Source organism: Aegilops tauschii, chromosome 5, assembly GCF_002575655.3.
Source record: "Aegilops tauschii subsp. strangulata cultivar AL8/78 chromosome 5, Aet v6.0, whole genome shotgun sequence".
Classification (NCBI taxonomy): Eukaryota; Viridiplantae; Streptophyta; class Magnoliopsida; order Poales; family Poaceae; genus Aegilops; species Aegilops tauschii.
This window is the reverse complement of record NC_053039.3, coordinates 561,941,470-561,962,919: the sequence shown is the minus strand read 5'-3', so window position 1 is coordinate 561,962,919 and position 21,450 is coordinate 561,941,470. Positions and strand designations below refer to the sequence as shown.

At 43.8% G+C, this 21,450-nt stretch overlaps 1 protein-coding gene, 1 long non-coding RNA gene and 1 pseudogene across 10 annotated transcripts; 2 read left to right on the top strand and 1 right to left on the bottom strand.

Annotated features, from left to right (window-relative positions):
* The first annotated feature begins 482 nt into the window (after positions 1 to 482).
* Positions 483 to 14,803, top strand: LOC109745383 (uncharacterized). 9 transcript variants are annotated; one of them, XR_012183435.1, is made up of 19 exons: positions 494 to 722; positions 830 to 944; positions 1,798 to 1,958; positions 2,062 to 2,274; positions 3,129 to 3,582; positions 4,226 to 4,395; positions 4,503 to 4,748; positions 5,550 to 5,604; positions 6,421 to 6,543; positions 6,653 to 6,724; positions 9,251 to 9,368; positions 10,227 to 10,390; positions 10,487 to 10,808; positions 11,892 to 12,040; positions 12,180 to 12,244; positions 12,392 to 12,505; positions 12,669 to 12,752; positions 13,209 to 13,337; positions 14,170 to 14,803. It is a non-coding gene; the product is annotated as an uncharacterized lncRNA (long non-coding RNA). The 9 variants fall into 9 exon arrangements; XR_012183433.1 differs by having other exon boundaries at positions 483 to 722; positions 6,421 to 9,110; XR_012183436.1 differs by having other exon boundaries at positions 492 to 722; positions 6,421 to 6,724; positions 11,887 to 12,040.
* A 2,844-nt stretch (positions 14,804 to 17,647) lies between these two features.
* Positions 17,648 to 17,762, bottom strand: LOC120965511 (U2 spliceosomal RNA; annotated as a pseudogene).
* A 226-nt stretch (positions 17,763 to 17,988) lies between these two features.
* On the top strand, positions 17,989 to 20,866 carry LOC109745400 (uncharacterized). Its single transcript, XM_020304521.3, has 2 exons — positions 17,989 to 18,175; positions 19,325 to 20,866. Exons 1-2 carry the CDS (start codon positions 18,081 to 18,083, stop codon positions 20,541 to 20,543), a joined length of 1,314 nt encoding a protein of 437 aa, XP_020160110.1. The 5' UTR covers positions 17,989 to 18,080; the 3' UTR covers positions 20,544 to 20,866.
* The last annotated feature ends 584 nt before the right edge of the window (positions 20,867 to 21,450 follow it).

Here is a 21,450-nt window from a genome sequence, read left to right as displayed (position 1 = left end):
GGAGAAGAGGGCTTGCTTTCCTCCGCCCATCGACGCGACGCCGTCGGAGGTCTCTCCGGCGAAGGTGGTGGCGGGAGGCGCGCGGCGAGGAGAGCATGGAGGAGGAGGTGGCTCCGAGAAGAGAAAGTGATGGGAGCCATTCCGATGCGGCGGTGGTATTAATACCGAGGGAGCAGGTGAGCTTAATCGGACGACCAGGGTTCTTTCGTGGTGGATGGGAATTCACGGAGGCCGTCCGATCTGATCCAGCCCTGCGTGTCACAATTACACCTGTGCGAGTCGGCCGGTCACACGCCAGAAAAAAAAAGCCCAAAACCGTTTCCTGACGTGTGGGACCCACGAGTCAGGAGCACAGAGACCATCTTGCGCCGGAAGCCCGGAACCGGAAGCCGGCGGCCCAGCGCTGCCCGACTCTCCCATCCGTGCCGTCCGTTTGAAATCGGGCGTCCCCGATCTCCCGGCCCGGACCCCTCTCCCTCTTCCTCCGCCCGCCTCCTCCTCCTCAGCATCCCATTCTCCCCCAAATCGCCCGAGTAAACCCTAGCTAAACCCCGGCCTCCGCCGCCCCTCCCCACTCCGGCGAGCCGGCGATCGTGACGAACTTCAATGGGGGCACGGACGCCGAGCGCGCTGGTAAGGCTCAGGCTGCTGGGCGGCGCGGGGCAACAAGACCCGCCACAAGTCGTCTTCAACCGCCTCGAGGCGAGGGGATCAAGGAAAAGGTAACCCTCGGGCCGATCCTTGGATGGCTTTGCTTGCTCGCTGTTGTTTTCTGCGCGATTGGTCCGTGGTTGATTTCTGGTCGCCCTTGGGCGTTTGCTCCGTGCAGGTGTACGCCGAGGGGACCCAAATCGTCATCTAGTGGCTCCAGAAGCCGATCATCTACGACGTCTGCGCACGACCCAACCCAAGCTGGTGGAGAACACCTTCGGGAGCCGGGATTGGTAACGTTCTCCTGTCTCGATCCCTCGTCGCCTAGAACAGATGCGTGATTTATTGCTTACCTGGGTGCCAAATCCATGATTGGGAGGGTCCTATTTTAGTTGGCCTGTTGATGTTCTTCAATTGTAGCCTCTGAGAGGTTCAGACACATGTGAAGTGATTAATTTGCTAGCGATTTGGACATGTGGTTGGGGTTCATTTTTGAGCATATTCTGTAATTGTAGACTGTAACAGGGTCGTGCATATAGCAATTTGGACAGGTTGATGGGGTCTGGTACATGTAAAGGGTCGTGGCATTGTCATTTCTGAGCCCTGTAATAGGATTGGACACATCTGAAGTGTTTATCAATTTTGATAGGTGGGTGGCGTCGGGTACACGTAATGTGTTTGCCATTATCATTTCTGAGTTTCCGGTTGCCGTGACAACAGCTGCTACCGCACACCTGCCGTTGATGGAGTCAATTTTTGTTGACTCATTTGGATTTCAATGCATCCCATTTCAGCTGATCTATGAAATCCTACTGCATTGTACCATATGCACTGTCTAGTGTCTACGCTCTGTGAATATGCATTTTGGCTAATTTGCTTTTAATTTATTAACAGTGGTCACCATAATATATTGCCTGTGAATAAGCATTTCAACTCATTCGCTTTGAATCTGTCACAAGTACTTTTTTTTTTGCTTCATCATTATACGCCGCCATGACGATTTAAGATGGTTGGCTGATGCTGAACAAGTTATATCATTCTGACTATGTGGATTTGCTAGTGGCCATGCGCTTCTTTTCTTTTTAAAAGTAGCGTTTACACAGCAGTTCCTTGCATATATTTGATACCGCTTGATAATTTGGACAGGCGAGAATTAGTCCCCGTGTTCTTACACAACCAATACCAGAGACTACCAACTATGGATAGGGCCCACTGGGAGAGAACTATAATGAGAGAGTGTTGCCTTCAATCATTCATGAAACACCCAAAGCTGTGGTTGCCCAATACAATGCTAATCACACAGAGAGGTACAGCTTCACCATGTTTGCTGTGTGTACATGCTTTCCATGCTATAGTAGATGCTGGTCTTACTTGAAATATGTTACTAACTTATCCTTCATGTAATGGCAGGCCGTGAGCAGGGAGATCAGGAAGGTTCTGACAGAGAGGGCAAAGAATTTCAACATTGCTCTGGATGATGTGTCCATTACCAGTCTCAGCTTTTGTAAAGAGTTCACTCATGCCATTGAAGCCAAACAGGTTGCTGCTCAGAAAGCTGAGCGTGCCAAGTTCATTGTTGAGAAGGCCGAGCAAGATAAGAAAAGTGCAATTATCAGGGCACAGGTAAGCAAAACAGGAATTAGATATTTCTCTTTCACACTACTAAACCTACTTATCCTGTTTATGGTTTCAATCATAGTTACTAGAGGCATATTGCCAGTGTTCTTTATGTCTTCATAGCTTCATCATATATTACACTTGTTGAGTTTTGGCGCATTTGAGCCTAACACTGGTAGCGCATCTGAGCCAAACGCCGGTAGAAATGTACATTCCATCTGTTGAGTTTATGGTACATAGTTTCCATACGGTTTCACCTTTTTTCAGACTTCCAGTGGTAGTTAGTAAAGGCATATTGCCAGTGTTGTTTAAGTCTTCATATCTTCGTATATGTCCTGCATTTGCTGAGTTTGGGAGCACTTGAGCTTGGCTCTAGTAAATTTGTACATTTCATATGATGATTGGATTGCTACGTCCATACTTTAGTTTTAGACTTTCAGTGGTATGTTTGTACGATTGAACATAGTTTCAGACTTCCAGTGGTATGTTGGTATGACCGAACATAGTTTCAGCCTTCCAGTTGTATGTTCACACGACTGAATATAGTTTCAGACTTCCAGTGGTATGTTCATACAACTGACCGTAGTTTCAGACTTATTCTATGTTGATAGTGTCACTTCCAGTGGTAGTTAGTAGAGGCATATTGCTAGTGTTGTTTATATCTTCATACCTTTGTATATTTCCTTGCATTTGCTTAGTTTGGTAGCACTTGAGCCCAACACTGGTTGTCTTCTACATTTTGCTTGTTGAGTTTCAGAGCACCTGATCCTAACACTGACGCGTCTTTCTGTATCTAAACACTGATGCATCTTGCTCATTGGTAATGCCATCGCCAATAACCCTGCGTTCCTCACGCTCAGGCAGATTGCAGCCACCAGGGACATCCTAACACTGACGCGTCTTTCTGTATCTGAACACTGATGCGTCTTGCTCATTGGTAATGCCATCGCCAATAACCCTGCGTTCCTCGCGCTCAGGCAGATTGCAGCCGCCAGGGACAGTGCCCACACCATCTCAGCCTCCAACAAAAAGGTGTTCCTGGAGTTGGGCGACCTGCTGCTTAGGCTCCAGTCGCTCAAGATCTTGGGCAACAAGAAGAAATGAGACCGCTTCTTGTCATGCATGTTATGGTTACCGTCGGCCGTCTCCATGGAAGAAGAGTACTTTTGAGAGGAACAAACTCTTAGTCTCTAGGACTCGCCACCTGAAAACAACAAAGACGCCTTTGCTACTGTGAACCGTTTGTGCGCTTTTCAAGTGAACCTGTCAGCTACTATTTCTATGTGTAGCTTATAACGTCTGGGCGGTTATGTGGTGAGTATGTTGACCTTTTCATGTTCATCTTGGCTTGTTTCTTTCATGCTGCGAATTTTATTTCTGCTGCGAGTTCTATGAGGCATTGCATCTGTTGTCTATTATTTTACACAATTCAACACAGGACAGCTTGATGCCCAGGACCATAAACTTCTGTACTTCTGCGTATTTTTTTTATCTTTTCTGATTGTCGAGTTACCGTGACAATGTTGTCATAGCTTACCTGCCATCAATGAAGTATATTTTTGTCGACTCACTTGGATTTTAATGCAACTCATGTCAGTTGATCTATGAAATCCTACAGCATTGTAGCCTATGGACTGTCTAGCGTCTACTGCTCTGTGAATAAGCATTTTAGCTCATTTGCTTTTAATCTATTAGCAGTGGTCACCATTATATATTGCCTGTGAATAAGCATTTCGACTCATTCACTTTAAATCTGTTAACATCAGTGACAAGTACTTCTTTTGCTTCATCATTATGTCTTTCCATGACGATTTAAGACAGTTAGCTGATGCTGAACAAGTTATATCATTCCGGCAGTGTGAATTTATTAGTGGTCATGCACTTCTTTTCTTTTCAAAAGTAGCATTTACACTGCAGCTCATTGCATATATTTGATACCGCTTGATTATTTGGGCAGGTGAGAATTGATATTCATGTTCTTACACGGCCCATGCCAGAGAGACTACCAGCTATGTAACAGGACCCTCTCGGAGAACTATAATGAGAGTGTTGCCTTCAATCATTCATGAAACACTCAAAGCTGTGGTTTCCCAATACAATGCAAGTCAGCTAATCACACAGAGAGAGGTACAGCTTCACCATGTTTGCCGTGTGTACATGTTTTCCATGCTGTAGTAGATAATAGCTGGTCTTACTTGGAATAGCTTGCTAACTTATCCTTTATGTAATGGCAGGCTGTGAGCAGGGAGATCAGGAAGATTTTGACAGTGAGGCTAAGAATTTCAATATTGCTCTGGATGGTGTGTCCGTTACTAGTCTCAGTTTTGGTAAAGAGTTCACTCATGCTATTGAAGCCGAACAGGTTGCTGCACACCAAGCTGAGCATGCCAAGTTCATTGTTGAGAAGGCTGAGCAAGACAAGAAAAGTGCAATTGTTCTTTATGCCCTGTTGACAGTTTCAGTCATAGTTACTACCACCGGTAAGCAAAATAGGAACTAGATACATTTTCTTTCACATGACTTACTTGTCCTGTCGACAGTTTCAGTCATAGTTACTAGATTCATATTGCCAATGTTCTTTATGTCTATATAGCTTCATCATATATTTCATTACACTTGTGGAGTTGTGGAGCATCCGAGCCTAACACTGGTTGTTTTGCACATTCCATTTGTTGAGTTTATGATACACGGTGTTCATACGACCTCCTATTTCCTGCGTCGATGGTTTCAACCTTTCCTGCGTCCATGACATATTCTAGTCTTGTTTATGTCTTCATAGCTTCATATATTTCACTGCATTTGCTGAGTTTGGGAACACTTTTGCCTGACACTAGTAATTTTGTATATTTCATATGATAGATGATTGCTATCTCCATAGTTTAGTTTCAGACTTCCAGCTGTACGTTCGTACCACTGAACATAGTTTCAGCTTCCAGTAGTACGTTCGTTCGACTGAATATATTTTTAGACTTCCTGGGTTTTGTTCATACGACTGAACATAAGTTTAGACTTTCAATGGTATCTTTGTATATTCATACTAGTGAACATAGTTTCAGACTTAACCATTTGCTATGTTGATAGTATCACTTCCAGTGGTAATTAGTAGAGGCATATTGCTAGTATTGTTTATATCTTAATAAATTTCATTGCATTTGCTGAGTTTGGTAGCACATGAGCAACATTGGTTTTCTTGTACATTTCGCTTGTTGAATTTAGAGCACCTGATCCAAACACTGATGCGTCTTTCTATATCTGAACAACGCTGCTTTCATCACACTCAGACAGATTGAAGCTTCCAGGGAGATCACCCATACCATCGCAAGCTCCAACAACAAGGTGTTTCTGTACTCGAGCAACCTTACAGAGTATCACCCATACATAGATGGTATTCAGAGCACACGCTGACCGTAGGACGTAACCCCTAGGATCGGAAAGCCATAGGAAAAATTACTACATGTTTTATTTTCCGTATTTCTCCCCTGTTCATTTCTGACTTCTCTCCAATTTCAACCTTCTAGATGGCCGCTGAGTTCAACCCAGTCCTGCTGGTGGAGTTTTGCCAGCCGGATGAGACGATGCCTTTCGGCAAGCAGCTGGTTCAGATCATCAAGTAGTTGAAGATTGCTCTGCCCTCTATCACCGGGACTCATACCAACGCACATCCGGCGGACACTCGTTATAGGATTGTGGTGCACATCTCAAGGAGGACTTTCTGAAGCTTCCGGAAGTCCTCCCTGGAATGTCCTCCACAATCCTATAGCGAGTGTTCGCCGGAAGTGCGTTGATAGGACTCCCGGTGATAGAGGGCAGAGCAATCTTCAACTTCTTGATGATCTGAATCAGCTGCTTGCCGAAAGGCATCGTCTCATCCGGCTGGCAAAACTCCGGCAGCAGGACTGAATTGAACGCGGCGGCCATCTAGAAGGTTGAAATCGGAGAGAAGTCAGAAATAAACAGGGGAGAAATGCGGAAAATAAAACATGTAGTAATTCTTCCTATGGCTTTCCGATCCTAGGGGTTACGTCCTATGGTGCTCTGAATACCATCTCTGTATGGGTGATACTTGTTGTTGGAGCTTTGCCAGATATGGCTTTCGCTTGTTGAATACCATCTCTATATGTGTTAACAAGGTTTTTTTTAATACTTGAGCAGGGTGAGGCTAAGAGTGCAGAGCTCATTAGTCAGGCCATCGCCAACGACCCTGCTTTTGTCCCGCTCTGACAGATTGAAGCTGCCAGGGAGATCGCTTATACCATCACAAGCTACAACAACAAGGTGTTCCTCGACTCGAGCGACCTGCTGCCTGGGCTCAGGTCACTGACATCTTGGCCAAATACAAAAAATGAGACCATTCCCTGTCATTCATGCTATGGTTGCTGTGTAGAGAGTAGAAGGTGTCGAGTTCATTCTTGAGAAGGCTGAGCAAGACAAGAAAAAATCAATTATCAGGGCACTGGTGAGCGAAACAGTAACTTGATAGTATTTCTTTCACTAGCATAGTGCCCATGCATTGCCACGCAATCAAAAGGAAACGGCCGATAACATAATTGTCTCAATGAGTGCATTTATTTTGGATTGTCCATCAGTTAGCTGCAACAAGATAACGACATTATATTTCATACTACCCAAATAACAATATATAGTTCATAACAATCCAATACAAGACGAGAGACAAAATAACAAAAAGAAAGACTTGTTGCGCTTAATTCGGAACTTATTGCTCATATTTTCCAAAATCTTGAAATGCTCCTAGAATGTTTTCCCATGCTAACACAAGTTCAGCAAGAATGGACTCGTGAAGATCTATAGATGGTGGTGGTAAACTGGTAATTGTCGTGCAACAATTGTAAAAGTAGTTTGTTGTTACGCACTGATTTATCAGCGTACAGCCTGCGGACATGAGATGAACCCACTCTTTTCCACGGCGGGCCAAATTTAAATAGATCGTAAAACAGTAGATAACAAAATCTTCTCGAAGTTGAAGCAGAAATTCAGTAAGGTTTGTCACATATGTCGTTTTATTAACCTCGACAAGCAGCACAACAAGAAACTGCCAATGTGTTATGTGTCGTGCCTCATGCTTATTTGAATGTCCTCATATTTCTTTTGTATAAATAAAATTTGTTTTCATTTCTGGTGGTGTTCAAGGAATCTAATCATCTTGTAAAGTGAACAAAGCTGCCCTCGATCCTTTGTGCAAATAGCTTGTTCAAAGCTAGTTATAATTGCTTCTGTTATATCTAGCACAAACTAAACTCAATTCTGCAGCTATCTGTTCTAACCTCTTGACATCAGGGACCTTATGTTGTGTCCATTACTTTTACACATGATATAGTTAAAGGCAGGTCCATTACTTTTACGCATGATATAGTTAAAGTGAATAAGTAGTTCTTAACGTATCCTTATACAACAACCATTTTTTTAAATAATAATAAATCTTTGCAAAAATAGAGGATCTATTTATTGGAACCCTTCCCTCTACTGTATCTTTGACCCTTGAGTTAAAGCTTGTGGGGTTGCGCAAAATGTCAAAACAAATTTGAAACCTAACTATTGGTGTGAGTGTTTTTTTTCCTTACAGTGAACCCAACTTAAAGGACATAATTTTGTTTGGAAAGACACCAACACCCAGCAGTTCAGAGAATATATTCACTTATTCAGAAATTTCGCCATTGTTGCCTCTGCTTTATTTTTACTGAAATGCTAAAATCCGACGTCAGATTTTTAGGCATGGCAAATCTGATGTTTTCATGGCAATTTATATTAACACGATGATGTCAAATTTAGTTTGCAAGGACGGCAACTTTCTCACAACAAAATGAACTGGGGCAGATTTGCCATGCTCGCTAACTAAACTTTCCATCCTCGGGGAACATAATTTGCCATGAAAAACATTCAATTCGCCATGGTCAAAAATCTGCCGTCAGATTGGTAGCGGAGTCCTATTTTTATTGGTTTATGATAGTCAACCCAAACTTGAAATCTGACTATTAGTGTGAGTGTTTTTCTTATACTGAACCCAACTTAAAGGATTTAATTTTGTTTGGAAAGACACCAACCCCAAGAAGTTCAGAGAATATATTCATTTATTCAGAAATTTCACTGCTGTTTCCTCCGCTTTATTTGGGGAGATACAAATTCAGTTGAAGGATCTGATATAATACACATTAGCAATGAACTTCGCTTGGCTCTCTCAGGATCTCAGGATACCACAGCAACACCAACATATAAACTCTTGCTAGAAAAATATGTGGTGATGTTGCTCGAGTAATTAGGAATGGTTGAATAGATCAACCGATTTTCATGTTTGGTACAAGATTTTAACATGGCATTTTGCATTGTGTGGAATAGAATCTGTGTTTAAATACAACAAATAGAGTATCTTGAATTATCGATGTATGCATTAGTTAGCACGTAAGGCACAAGGTGCGTCACTGACTGAGAAGGTGGATAAGGTGAGGAGTTGGGGCAACAAGCCTGAGAGTCGTCGGAGGAGTGTTGGTGTCATGCGACAAGTGCATGGCACCATGGGAGAGGCAATGGAAGATTGTTCAACGTATTGAATTGGCGGAGGACGGCGATTGGTGAGGAGAGGCTTCTGGAGACTGCGATTGGCATTGGGGAACGATGAGGAAGAAAGAGAGATTGGGGAAGAAAGGCGGCGGATGGGAGACGTCGAGGAAATCGTTGGGGTTTCCAAGAGCTAGCTGGCCTGTTTGCTCTGTATACAGAGTAACCGGATGCCTGCAGTGCAAACTCATAGTTTTTCTTTATCCTCAGCTTTCTGTTTTTTAATCACGGCTGCAGGTTCCAATAGGTCCCACATGTAAGGGTAGAGGATGGTGAGTGAACTCACAACCAACTCAAATCTTTAGAAGTAGGAAAGATATGATTTCACCTACTTTCCCTCTTCAGTCTATTTGCACAATTGGTCGGGCTCTGCGTTTGATTTCTGGTTGCCCTTGGTTGTTGCGCCGTGCAGGTCTACCCGGAGGGGACTCACATCGTCATCCCATGGCTCGAGAGGCCCATCATCTACGACATCCACGCCAGAACACAACCTGGTAGAGAGCACCTCCGGGAGCCGGAATCTCCAGATGGTAACATTCTCCCGTTTCGATCCTTATGTGTGATTTACTGGTTAGTGGTTACCTGCGTGCCAAATGCTGGTTTGGGACCGACCAAAGGGTCTGATATTACCTGCCTTTGTTGATGTTCTGCAAGTGTAGTATGTTAGAGGATCTGGCTCATTTGAAGTGATTAGCTAGCAATTTGGACCGGTGGATGGAGCCTGGTACATGTAAAGGGTTTTGGCATTGTCATTTCTGAGCATATTCTGTTACTGTAGCCTGCAAGGGAATTGGACACATCTGAAATGTTTACCGATTTGGTGGATTGGATCTGGTACTTGTAAGGTGTTTGCCACTATCATTTCTAAGTGCCGAGTTACTGTGACAACACCTGTTATGGCTTACCTGCTATCAAATGAAGTTAATTTTGTTGACTCATTTTGATTTTAATGCAAGCCATGTCAGGTTATTTAAGAAATTCTACAGCATTGTAGCCTATGGACTGTCTACTTGTCTAGTGTCCAGTGCTCTGTGAATAGGCACTTCAGCTTAGTTACTTTTAATCTATTAACAGTTGTCACCATTATATGTTGCCTGTGAATAAACATTTCAACTCATTAGCTTTTAATCTGTTAACAGCAGTCACAAGTAATATTTTTGCTTTTAATCTATCAGAAAAGTAATATTTTTGCTTTTAAGCTCTCGAAAAAGTAATAATATTTTGCTTGATTGTTATTTGTTGATGCTGAACTTGTGAATATGGCCATGTGAATTTGTTAGAGGTCATGTGTGTCTGTCGGTGTAGGTTTCTTATTTTGCACTTTTCAAAAGGAGCATTTACACTGCAGCTCCTTGCGTATATTTGATACCGGTTGATAATTTGGACAGGTGGGAATTGGTCTTCGTGTTACATGACCTATGCCAGAGACTACCAACTATGTACAGGACCTTAGGGGAGAATTATAATGGCAGAGTGTTGCCTTCAATCATTCATGAAACGCTCAAAGCTGTGGTTGCCCAATACAATGCCAGTCAGCTAATCACACAGAGAGGTACAGCTTCACCATGTTTGTTGTGTGTACTGTAGGTGTTTTCCATGCTATAGTAGTTAATAGGAGCACTTGAGCCTGACACTAGTAAATGTCCAGATTAAACCCAGTAAGAGGGACATGCTGCTTGATTGCTCGCGTATGCCATGTCGGATCGAGCGGTGCCAGGTGATTGGGTACATGGATTTTGTCTTGCCCATTTGGTTCGTCCACATGCAACATGCGTCGTGTTCCTCTCGGTCGTGGAGGGCGCGTTCCTGGCCAGCCTCGAGGGTGGCGGTGTGGCCGGCGACGAGCTTCAGCTCTGCGTCCAGAGCGGTGACACCAGCACGTGCGCCAGTTTTTTGCTCCTCGGTCACTGATGGTTTTGTTCTGTCTACGGCGATGGGATTGCTTCCTCTGCTCCGTTTGTGTGGTTGAGGTTTGTTCTTCTTCCTTCCTCTTCTTCCTTTGCCTTGTTGCATTCTTCTTTCGTCTCGCTCTCACCGATCCCCTGCCCGCAGGTGCATTCCGACTTACGCCCTTAGCCCTAGGTTATGTATGTGAATTCTAGTGTGAGCATACTGTAACCTGCTAGGGGATTGTCGCACCCATGTTTAGGGCGCATGTTGCATCTGTGATGATGATTATCGAACTGCGTTCCCGAGTTGATAGATGAGGATTGATATTTCGGTTATATTTAGGTCTTAATGGTGCAAGGTCCTGAATCTGTAGCAGCTTGTTCTTCTTCAGGCATGGTTGACTTGGCAAATTTGTCCCGGAGTCAAATGGTTAACGTCTTAATTATGAACATAAACTCACTTGGCTGCTTTCAGTCCCTTCCCTAGATCTATGGTCTATGGTTCGATCTTCTCTGGTAGTAATATGACATTTCTGAATTCTGCATCGGAGTATCACTTATTAAGCCGATGTTTGTATTTATATTTTCTTATCTAAAATTAAAAGTTCAATCCATGCAGTTGAGTGAAATTCCTATTTCAGAGTTGGTAATCTGCCTGTGTGACTGAACCTAATAATCTACTATATCTTATTATGTTAAATTTCCTTAGTTCTGTATTGAACCTCTGGCTTCAGACTTGGATCATCGGATTATTCAATTCTTTTTGTGCTACAAAACGTACAGAAGTACTACTTGATCATTGCAGTCTCCTGTTTTGTGTATGCCAATATCTCTACCACTATAATATACCAGTTTTGAATTTGGATTGATCACCCCACCTGTTTTTTAGTTTGCTTGGGTACTGCTTACCTGAAGTAATAGCTAAGAACAGTGTAGAGAGTAAACTTGCCGGGTAATAAACAAGAGCTTGTGTATATAATAGTTGGTTAGATCAAGCTTTTTACGATTTATACTGAATTATACCTGTTGATACGGTGATAGGGTGCCCAGTGAACACGATTGTGGATTAAATTTGTGTATAAACTTCTTCCAATTTGTTCTATTATAAGCCCAGTGATGTAAGAATGAACGTTGATTATATTGTTCTGCTCTTGGTTAGTACAGGAAATGCATGAGCTGTCAATCAGAAAGAACTTGAATTCTTCAAGCAAGAACTCCAGACTTGGCTTTCAAGTAACTACAATGTGATATTGAAATTTAATTGTCAGTTCGCACTATCGCTTCTACAAGATCACCTTCCAGTTTACACCATTGTAAGTACATCATAGCTGACTCCAGTAAGTAAATCCTAGATTGTTGTTAAGAGCTCCATTCATTTGGGTTATGAAAGAGCAGTTGTTGTAGTTTTGTTGCCAGCACATGTTTGTATTGCTAAAACCTCATTTTGTTCAGCTCCTGAAGCCTGAACTATGTGAGTTATCAAGAAGCACAATTTGCATGATGCTAATCATGATAAGGTATGGTGTAGGTATTCCCAATTTGATTATAAAATTATCACAAGCATTTTACTTGGTTCTTTGGTACATGCCTCTCTTATCGCACTCTCTACATTGGTTGTGCGGCCATCGGCGATGGTAACCTTGACCGAACTGATGAAATTTCAGGACCATAATGCCTCCCACATCAAGGGGTTGCTGATCAATTTCATCCACTCAGAGTGGCCATTTCTTTTCAAAGTTCCTTCTTTCTTGGTTGATTTCATTACTCCAATTATCAAGGTCTGCAACTCTCTGGGTCATTCATCACATATATAATTTTTTCTTCTTAAGATATATGGTTATACATATTTCAGTATTAAGTTTTGTCATTCTGTTGTTTATTTCTACCTGCCAGATCAAATAGGGTTTTATAACTCCTATAAACTTTTCCTTATTTGTCCAGGCAACCAATAACCAGAGCATAGCTGTCAAGTCGTTTTATTTATTGCCAGACTATGAAGCATGGAAAGAGCAGCTAGGAGGAAATGTAAGTTGTTCTATAAAGTACTACAGGGTGTGTTTTTGCCATTTGCTTATTAAGTTTCGCCCTTGTTTTTCACTGGATGGTACTATCATAAAGATGACTGTACTTGTATTTGGTCTTCACTGAGTTAGTGCGCGCTTGGAGTTCCTTCAGAATCAAGACAAGAAAAGCTTTGGGTTCAGAGAAATTTTCAACACTGTTTTATTATTTCAATTTTTGCGATTTCTGACGTTCGAGTCAAGGATGTCAAGATTTCCTTGTTTTGTTATTGATGGAAAATGTATATGCTCTATTGGGAACCTTTTATTCTCTGTTTAGTCTGTACTCTGTAAGTTTTCATTCTTGGTAAAGAACTAAATGATGTTTTGCTGCTACACTCTTATAATGCCTTTTCTTGAAGAAGATTATATTAATTGGTTGGTGAGCTGATCTATCTGTGATTTGTACCTCGGTTGACAGGATATCTCATATATGAAACCATGAATCAGGGATCGTTGGGTTATCTGAGCTAGTATAACTCCGGAACGACAAAGTGGTTCAGGTCTGTGGCCATGACGATCCAATACTTCAGGTGACATTGTGAACCAGGTTATCCCCATTGAGCTTGTTGACACCCTTACTATTATTTGCTGCTCTGTTTGGTTTGGAGGTACCCCCATGTTCCATGAGATAGCTTGGCTGGCTGACGCATCCATGTTTTATGTGTTTTATGTGGTGTTCGTTGTGAGACAAAGTTTGAGCCTTTGAGGTTGATCTGATCTGTAGCTATTTAGTTTGAGTACATGCATTCATAGATTTGGGTCCTCTGGAGCTTGAGTTCTTTTTGGGTGCTATTTGGGTGTGGCTTTTTGTACACATGATCACATGATCATCCCATGAGTGACTGGGGAACTACCAATGAGAGCCTTTAATTTTTTCCTTCTAATGGCTAATACTTCTCTTCTTAACATATGTTTATTGTCCAAGAGAAGGGGGGGATATCATCTACTCAGATTTAGCCCATTTGAAATTTCTAAAAAAAAAAGTCAGACCCTATCAACATGCTTGTTCTTCCTGGTGCATGTCTTCTTCAAAAGTGTCACAACGATCGCCAAAAAATGCCGTGGAATGGACGTTTGCCTATATGGCACCGCACAAGCACGCCTCAAGCGGCGCACCCAACCCCTAGTTTCATATGATAGATGACTGCTGTGTCCATAGTTTAGTTTCAGACTCCCAGTGGTATGTTCGTATGACTGAACATAGTTTCAGACTTTCAGTGGTTTCATACCACTGAACGTAGTTTCAGACTCCATTTGCTATGTTCATAGTGTCACTTCCAGTTGTAGTTAGTAGAGGCAACACTAGTTTTGTACGTTTCACTTGTTGAGTTTTAGAGCACCTGATCGGAACTCTGATGCGTCTTTCTATATCTGAGCAGGGAGAGGCAAAGAGTGCGCAGAGCTCATTGGTAAGGCCATCGCCAGCTTTCGTCGCGCCGGACAGATTGAAGCCGCCAGGAGATCGCCCACACCATCTCAGCCTCCAACTACAAGGTGTTCCTCGACTCGGGCGACCTGCCTGCTTGGGCTCCAGTCGCTCAAGATCTGCAATAACAAGAAATGAGACCGTTTCCTGTCATACATGTTACGGTTACCGTCGACTGTCTCCATGGAAGAAGAGTACTTTTGAGAGGAACAGACACTTAGTTTCTAGCATTCCCGACCCGAAAACAACAAAGACACATGTCTGGGCGGTTATGTGGTGATTATGCTGGCCGTTTCATGTTCATCTTGGCTTGTTCTTTTTGTGCCACGCATTTCATTGGTGCTGTGAGTTCTCTTGAGGCATTGCTTAGTTTGCTTCTGTATGGAACATTGGAGCTACAAGTACAAAGCTTTTCATATTTACTACGAGATAAAATAAAGATAATTAAACAACCACAAAAGCTTAGCATGACAATTTTTATTTTGTAGGTAGATCACACGACCTTTTTTTTATATCATACTCATTGTAATTTTATAAAATTAGAGAGATGACAGTTTTTATAAAGTAGCATGGTGGTTTTTCATAAATTAGACCGACAATTTAGTTGAGGGTCTTCTTTTGTTGATGGCATTTTTTTCAAAAGAAAAACTATCACCCTAGAGCGAACCATTTGAAATGTTTGCACAAGCGAACTAATTTTTCGTTGGAAGTCAGGCCCCAGTTGACGTGCCCTAGATATTAGGGTCCTTAAACATGGGCGTCCTCCTCCACCGGCACACCTACGCACCTCCATTTCATCCAACGATCGCCTCCCTCCTCGCCCATAAGACGCAATTCTAGGCACGCCATACTGGTAGTGGCCACTTACCGGTGGCGCGACACTACTGTGCGTGCCAGCCGAACGCCGCTAGTAAGCACATCATGTGCCACTAATTAGGTGGTTCTATACTAGTGCTTGTCGTTGTCCGTCACCACCACCGACTTGGTCAGGGATGGGGGCCTGACACATCACCGTCGACAGCCATCCTCATGTGTTCGGCTCTTAATGCTGCGAAGATACCAGAGCCCAAACACCCTTGGCCACACTACACTCAATCAATTTGGTCTTCTTGAATCTTGATTGTAACAATTTCATTGTGGTCAATCAAGCTCTCTCGTTTCCTTCAAAATATAATGTATGGTCGTCACATTTCCCCCAAGTAATACTAAACGGTAGGTTATGCAGTTCAAAAGTACCTAAGCTATTTGATATGAAGTCTAGAAGATCGTCTAATTCTTTTGAAACAATGTAGGAGCATAAACATGTAGGAGCATGGAACATTGAAACTACAAGCACAAAGCTTTTCATATTTACACCCGAAAAGAAAACCGAGACCAGAGGGGCAAGTAACGCTTTGCATATTTTTATAGGAGAGCGAGAAATGTGGTTGAATATTCACTCCCTGTGGAAAATAAAAAGGATCATTAAACTGGGCCCGCATGTCAGGGAGTACCACGGTTCGTTCTTCTTCCTCGATCGATTCTGCTCCAGCGCCCAAGGCGTCCTCCTCCACTCCACATACCCATGCGCCGCTGCTTCATCTGGCGACCTCCTGAACAGGGTAAAAAAAAGCATGATCTTGGCAAGTTGAGAGTCGCCTCCAGAAGCCATGTCATCTGTGCCAGAGCAGAGTAGAGTTGTTTTTAGCAAAGAGCAGAGTAGAGTGTATGTGCTAATCGACCGGCTAATAATGTGGGCCCGTCTGCTGGCTCACGCTGGCGATACATGTCCCATGGGCCCACACATCGCCCACACCCCACAATCGCAATGACAACGACGACGTGCAATAGCGGCGCCTCTTCAACATCATCCATGTTGCATGGTAATAAGTCGTGTAGCGTCAGCCCTTTTGCTAGCTACACAGAGGAACGACATGTGGATGAACATAATGTGGTTTTTAAGGCTAACCATTTTATTTTATTTTGGTTGGAGTGTGCCTGTTCCAAAGCAACAGTGCAACGCTTGGACGACACATTAGAACCATCCATGTAGCAACCTACATAAATAGATGGGAAACGTTTGGGAACGGCGCACCGGCCGAGCGTTCGGCCGGTCACAGGCTTCGCTCGGCTCTACTAGTAGCTTCTACGCACACACCGCTTCCTTATCTTTTTGCCTTATTTCTTCCGTCTCTCACAACCATTCGTGTCTCCTCTTATCTACTCCTTCTCATCTCATCTCTCAACTAAACTATCCCGTGAGCTGTTCCGGCCACCGCCGCCGATTCATGGCCACTCGCGCACCTTCCTCCCTCTGGCCTAAGATCCATGGCGTAGTTCATCCCAAGGCGCGTACCGCCTGGCATCGGACCGCCCAAAGACCAAGCACTGTTTTCAGGCGCCTTGGCGAGAGGAGTTGATGTGAGGGGCTCGTCGGCGTCGCGGGCGAGGGCTACCAGCAGCCACCGCGTACGCCGTGTCTCAGACGACCCCAGCCACTGCAGCGCGTGCTGGAACCACGCATCATTTTTGCTGGAACCAGCACCGCGGGGAGCTGCAACCGACCGCACCGCAGCTCCGACGCTCGCGGGTTCGAGCTTAGCCCTTGCCGGATGCAGCTTGGCCCCCTGCCGGTTGCAGCTCCTCCACAAGCCGGTTCTAACTCCAGCATCGAGCATTGCTATGTGCTAGAGAGTTGTGCTGCGACGGGCAGCTAGCGGTGCTGGAACCGGTGTCTATCGGTGCTGGAAACGGTGCATATGAAAGCTAGAACTAGCATCTTTTTTTGCTACTACTATCTTGGTTTTGCTGGCCAACTGAATTTTGCTACCACCGCCTTCATTTTTTGCTGGAACCAGCAATCTTTTTGTTACCACTATCTTTTGTTTTTGCTGGAACTAGACCCAATCTTGCTTCCATCGCCTTCGATTTTTGCTGGAACCAGTAATATTTTTTGCTACCACTATCTTTTGTTTTTGCTGGAACCAGCCCCAATTTTGCTTCAACCGCCATCGACTTTTGCTGGAACCAGCAATCCGTTCTTTTGCTACCATCAGCTTTGTCTGGAAGCGACACCGCCGTCGCCATTGATGCTGCAACGGCGGTGGGCAGCACCGGCGAGGGACGGTGTCGCGGTCGGCGCCGCGAAGCTACCATGGATGCAACACAGAGGCAAGAGAAAAAGCTGCTACGGTCAACGGCCTTTTTGTTGCGAGCGACGGCGGCGAGCATCGGCGGTGGGAGTCTGCGGCGAGGCAAACGGGCAAGGTTCTGCGAGCACGGGTCGTCGGCGGCCAAGGACGAGCGGGGCGCTGGTCTTTTTCCCCTTCTTTTTTCTCCTCTGCTGGAAGCTTGACGAAGGAATCGTACGGTTTAGAAAAGCTAGATCGTGTGGCCCACATGGGACCGGCCGAAATTTTCGGGCGGCGCGTCGACGCCTATTAGTGGCCTAAATAGATTCTCCCCATAAAAAATAAATTAATATCATCCAAAGACCCACTTATCAGATATTAAACTGATAAGAACAGATACTATACTTGATCTTAGCCAAGAGGCCAAGAAAGGTATGCTTTCATTGATGACCCAACGTCTGGTTTTATTGCTTCCTGAACCGCCTGAGCTCAGGTGCAAAAGCAATATGGGACTATTCCAACCAGCGATATTAAGCTACATATGTTTGGCTAGAAAAACAAAAGGCCAAAATCTATGCCTGCGCTCGTCCAACCAGTGATATGGGCCGGGTCGGGAACCCAAACAAGAACGCGATGACCCATAAGCTCCATGGGCCAATTTTCCTGTCGCAAAGATGACGGATTTCACAGTCGCATTGACCGACCAAACCAGTGAGAAGGGACGCGGCGGAAGCTGTGTCCTGTGTGCCCCCCCATGGCCGGAAGCCGCCGCCGCCGCCGCGGAAGAGCGCGGCTGCCGCAGCAGGGTGCCGAACTCTCGCCGCCGGCAGACACCGCTCTCAGCTCCAGGTGCCCAACCCTACCCTCGCTCGTCTCTCTTTTTCCCCTCTTTTATCTTTCACATCTAAGTTAGGGTTTAAACTAGAATCGGGAGAGTAAGTAATCTTGCCCTAGTGAATCCATGGTGAAATTTTGAGTATTTTGGCGAATTGGTAGGAACATTTGACAGTCATATTTAGGGTATTCTTGTGAATTGGTAGTGGTAGTTAGTGCACTGGCCTCCCCTTAATTTGGATCTCCACCACTGCCTACAAGGTGTGTCAGCTCGGTATTAACAATTTCACATGGAACAAGTTCAATTCTTGATAACCTCATTGTCTCTGATGGGCGACGATTTTCCTTAACTCCAATGTAGATGAGTATTACAGTTTTGGTAACTACTCCGTATTTGTTTGGTGGTGGTCATGCTGCTGCCTTTTAACTGTGTTCACTTGGTTCAGTGATTTTCTGAAACTCCACGTCCAATGTGATTTGATGGATACTTTTATTGTGACTGATTACTGAGAAGGAATAAACTAAAATTTCTTATCAAAGTTGTCCACGTAAACATCGGAGTGTCATTATCCTTTTTTTTTTTGTTACAGAAATTGGTCACCTGTTGTGATTCAGTTTATTGCGCGGTTGGGTTGGATCCAAAGTAGATTTAGTGTATGAATGGTCTCTTGCTCATTTTGTCTTTCTCATGGAGTCATGGTCATGGTGCTGCCATGAACAATGCTCACTTCTGTTAAACGACCAAGTGAATTGCAGATAAGAAATCATCACATAGAAGTTTTCTAGAAGAGGGGAGCATACTGTTGTGTTTTTACGCCGAGCAAAATCCTCCCTTGCCGCTAGTATTTAATTGAGAATACTCTACAACACACCCCCTCTGTCATGATTTGAAAATATACAATTGTACATAGCATTGGCTGGCTCACTGGAGATATTATGGTTACATTGATGCAGAAAAAAAACAAGTTGTAGGCAGTTCTAGAGTAGCTTCTTCTGGTTGACGTTTGGCATGTGCCAGTTGACACTCCTGTTTGCCCTATTGTTCAGTTAAAGCGTCCTGCATTTCTTGTAGTGTATTAACTCCTGAAATATTTATTAGATATATTATCTATTATGTTTCAGTTCTTTATTTTGATCCGTTATTCTTGAATTTCTATGTTGCAGAGAAGTTACCACTGTAGAGATGCCGTCTAAGAACACCTGCCCCGCCTCAGCCTCTACCTCCTCGCCATTGTCTGGACCTCATGTTTGTGCAGATCTCGTGGACAGCCTGCTTCATGAAATTCTGCTTCATGAAATTATCGCTCTCTTTAACTCATTCCATGACTTCCTTGCTTTCATTGGCACATGCCACTCTTGGCGCACTGCAGTCTCTACCTTTCCATCTGTGCATACATTCAGCTTCCCGCCGCTTCACTTCAAACCAGATGGTTCTTATGTTCATCCACATGATGGCGATATCAAGCCCATCCTTTTATCTAATTGCAAATGGCAGCTCAGTGATCCTACCAAGAAAAACTTATCCCTTGCGTGTTCAGTACCTGAAAATAGTCCAAATACGATGCACTATTTGGGCTGCTCATATGGGTATCTTATCTTCTCCTACAAGGAGCACTGCCTCCTTGTCGATGTGTACACTGGCACCAAGGTGAATCCCCCTAAACTCCCACCCAGCAACCAACTTGGATACTTTTGTGGCATAGGCATCCTTACGGCTCCATTAATTTCACCCAACTCTCGCGTCCTCCTTTTCTCGAGGGCTTCCATGTTTGAGTGGCAGGTTGGAACAAACTCCTGGTCCGAGCACCCTCTTGATATTGGTCGTGAACGCGTCTATCAGATTGTGTCCTTTAAAGATGATATCTTTGTCATAGATGCTTTTCTGAGGCTCCACACTATACACTTGTCACCCCAGTTCAGCATGCGAGAAGTAGCAATTCAATGGGAGTTCCTGCCTATTAACTCGTGGTTGGTGGTCTGTGGTGACATGCTTCTCATGGTTGTTCAAAGCTTAAGCTCCGGCGAATCAGATGTCTTATTCAACTCAACCTTTAAGGTCTATCGCCTCAATTTTTCTATTGAACCGGCAAAGTGGGTGAAGTTAGAGAAGTTGGAAAATCATGCGCTGTTTGTTAGTCTTGATAGGAGGAACCCTACATTCTGCTGCATGAGCCCGGAAAGATGGGGAGGAAAGAGTAACTGCATTTATTTTGCGAGGCTATCTGATGATCCTGATGAGACTTGGACTGCGGTCGAGCTTGGTCAGCCAGTACAAAAAAGAACAGTTCACCCCATGTTCTATGGTCGTGCGGCCCCTCCCGACTGCGGTCTACTAAGTAACCTTTGGGTGTTCCCCAGTTTAATTTATGGTTCTGGCAAGTAATCCAGTCACAGAGTTGTGTCTAGTCTTGTGCAACTGGTTCGATAACTGTAATGGCTTCCTGACATTGGGACCAATGTTTTGTGTTAACTGACTCGTATTAATTGGTGTGCTGTCGCTGCTGTTATGCGTAGTTATATTGTGGTGAACATCGGGATTGCATTTGTCATCTGCTTGCGGCACATGGGTTTCAACGATCTGTTGATAAACAAGACAATTCATAAGTGTAACTTGGGGTACTATTGTGGACAAACTCGTTGTGTATTCAGCTTTACCTCCCTTATTATGTATACATTCTGGTGCTTTTGAAACATCACCTTGGATCATTGATATGTGTTTTTGTTTGCGGGGTTGGATCGTTTATTGATCTCTTTTGGTGGGTTTCTTGCCCTTTTTAGTTGATAATGTGCTGAACTGCTGATGGAGCAGGCGAAAGCTGGCCTGTTTACTGTGGAACTCTGCAAAATGACGTCTTGTTCCCTATTATTGGGGTTTCTGTATTAACCGTTTGCCTCATTTATTGTCTATGTACAACTTGTAGCAATGTACTCCCTCCGTCCCATAATATAACATCGTTGCAAGCTTGCAAAACGACGATCATATATTATGGGACGGAGGGGTACTTACTATGCGGTGGTATGAAATCATAAAAATATCATAAAAATACATACTGTGATCCAGTTTATTATCTATTTAAGATGGGTGCATTTTTTAATTTTTTTTGGCATATGTCCATTTCAGCAGCTAGAGTTATCTTTTGACTGAACTTTAAATTAGACTAAGAGGCCGCAAAACAGTTTTGTTCTTCCACTAAAAAATGGAAGCAAAAATGTGTATCACCCATTATGATCTTGACAAGATGTGTAGAATCCAAAGAACAACCTATGCATGTATACTTGTATGCATCATC

Bases quoted from the DNA above. Each gene is read 5' to 3' on its own strand.
- LOC109745400 (XM_020304521.3), top strand. From the start codon at position 18,081: ATGGCCGGAAGCCGCCGCCGCCGCCGCGGAAGAGCGCGGCTGCCGCAG. The intron at 18,176-19,324 runs GTGCCCAACCCT...TCTATGTTGCAG, and splicing joins GACACCGCTCTCAGCTCCAG to AGAAGTTACCACTGTAGAGA.